The sequence below is a fragment of the Electrona antarctica genome (genome assembly GCF_951216825.1).
Source record: "Electrona antarctica genome assembly, chromosome: 8".
Taxonomy (NCBI): domain Eukaryota; kingdom Metazoa; phylum Chordata; class Actinopteri; order Myctophiformes; family Myctophidae; genus Electrona; species Electrona antarctica.
Genome location: NC_136789.1, coordinates 35,489,253 through 35,491,752, shown reverse-complemented (window position 1 = coordinate 35,491,752; position 2,500 = coordinate 35,489,253). Strand labels below are relative to the sequence as shown.

Here is a 2,500-nt window from a genome sequence, read left to right as displayed (position 1 = left end):
TCCCTCTCCACACGCAAGTTATATGAACGAACTGACACAGGCAATTAACCAGGATAAGGTGCCAATACTGTGATACAGCATATTTATTAGGCCTGGCCTATCTCTTTTTTTTTTCTTCCCCTCCTGTTCGAGGGGGGGCTGTGCCTGGGGGGAGGGGGTGCTACAGCCCCCCCAGCACCCCTACTTCCCTCAGCCCTGCTCTCTGGGTAATGTAAAGTGAATGTCTCTCTCTCTCTCTCTCTCTCTCTCTCCATCAGATGCTGTCTCTTCTTCCTCAGAGAATATTGAGGTTGTTGGAGTTCATTGGATTCTCAGGAAACAGAGTTAGTACCTGTCTGTCTGCTTCCTGTCTGTCTGTCTGTCTGTCTGTCTGTCTGTCTGTCTGTCTGTCTGTCTGTCTGTCTGTCTGTCTGTCTGTCTGTCTGTCTGTCTGTCTGTCTGTCTGTCTGTCTGTCTGAAAATAGTATAGAAAACTAGATGGAAACTAAATGAAAGCTAAGACTGAATATATATTGACAATTTCGTCAACAAAACTCTGCAGTCTGCAGTTGGCTCTGCATCCACCAGGTGGCAGCAGATGGGTTTAAATGTACCGCCTCTGATCCCAATATGCCTGTCAGCCGTTTTGAACAACAGTTCAAAATATAATTCATCTATTAACCCTTGGTGTGCGTGCGTGCGTGCGTGTATGTGTGCGTGTGCAATTTACAATTTAAGCATTTAGCAGACGCTCTTAATCCAGAGCGATTTACATTAAGCAATAACAAAAAGCATGGCAATACATCACATATATAAAATGCATTTATCATGAAACATGCGTAAGCTAACAACGTAACTAGAACATATCTATATAATGACACTATACATATATACTATACTATGATATACATATGTACTATGAAGTGCTATGACTACATACAATGCAATTATTGTGCTGTCTACATAACATGCTATAAGTCTGTATCAAATGCTATCTGTGCGTGTGTGTGCGTGTGCGTGTGCGTGTGTGTGTGTGTGTGTGTGTGCGTGTAGGACTTCGGTCTGTCTCAGCTCAGAGAGGGGGCGTCTGGAGGCAGTCTGAGATCCATCCTGTGTGCTCTGACCCTCCTGTTCTACCACACATACATCACGCTTATACTGGGTGAGTGCACGCACACACACACACACTGCTGTTCTACCACACATACATTACGCTGATACTGGGTGAGCGCACGCACACACACACACACACACACACACACACACACACACACACACACACTGCTGTTCTACCACACATACATCACGCTTATACTGGGTGAGCGCACGCACACACACACACACTGCTGTTCTACCACACATACATTACGCTGATACTGGGTGAGCACGCACACACACACACACACACACACACACACACACACACACTGCTGTTCTACCACACATACATTACGCTGATACTGGGTGAGCACGCACACACACACACACACACACACACACACACACACACACACACACACACACACACACACTGCTGTTCTACCACACATACATTACGCTGATACTGGGTGAGCACACACACACACACACACACACACACACACACACACACACACACACACACACACACACACACACAGACACATACTGTAATTATGAGTTGATAGTAATTGTTGTAAGGTGTTTTTCTCCAGGAACAGGAGAAGGTGATCTGGTGGAGGCTGAAGCTTTACTGGAGCCGTACCAACAGAAATACCCCAACGTGAGTTACCCAGTTTTACCCAACACAATTTACTATACATGTTGGTGTCCTTGGCATGAAATAGTTTGATCACCGCTGACATTGGGGCGGCTGTGGCTCAGGAGGTAGAGCAGGTCGTCCAATGATCCATGGTTCGGTGGTTCGAATCCCGGCTCCTCCTGTCTACATGTCGAAGTGTCCTTGGGCAAGAAGACACTGAACCCCAAATTGCTCCCGATGTGCTGGTTGGTGCCTTGCATGGCTTCCGCTGCCATCGGTGTATGAATGTGTGTGTGAATGGGTGAATGTAATGCACGATCTATGTAAAGGTGTGTGAATGTGTGTGTGAATGGGTGAATGTAATGCACAATCTATGTAAAGGTGTGTGAATGTGTGTGTGAATGGGTGAATGTAATGCACAATCTATGTAAAGGTGTGTGAATGTGTGTGTGAATGGGTGAATGTAATGCACATGTAAAGCGCCTTGGATAAAGGCGCTATATAAATGCACCATTTAACATTTACATTGAAACATTTTCAGAAAACTGTCAGGATTTAGAAGACATTTAGTAGAATGGAGCTCAGGTCTAAATGGGTTAAGGGGTTAATGCCCAGCGTCATGTGGAACCATTACATCATCATTACATCAGAGCCCATTTCAAGGTGACACGACGCCATCTTGGTTTGTGCTAGATATAATAGCATGTAGCTTAGAGTATATATTAATAGAGACGGCACCCGGAGGAAACCCTGAGGCGAAGTGGACATAGTGGCCGAATT

At 45.4% G+C, this 2,500-nt stretch overlaps 1 protein-coding gene across 2 annotated transcripts in view; it reads left to right on the top strand.

Annotated features, from left to right (window-relative positions):
• The window catches only part of LOC306928283 (tetratricopeptide repeat protein 39B-like), a 47,466-nt gene that overhangs the window by 28,720 nt on the left and 16,246 nt on the right, over positions 1-2,500 (top strand). For both annotated transcript variants that reach the window (XM_079508274.1, XM_079508275.1), the window contains 3 exons: positions 258-323; positions 1,033-1,141; positions 1,674-1,741. In XM_079508274.1, coding sequence (XP_079364400.1) covers positions 258-323; positions 1,033-1,141; positions 1,674-1,741 — 243 coding nt within the window. The remainder of the gene's footprint in view (positions 1-257; positions 324-1,032; positions 1,142-1,673; positions 1,742-2,500) is intronic.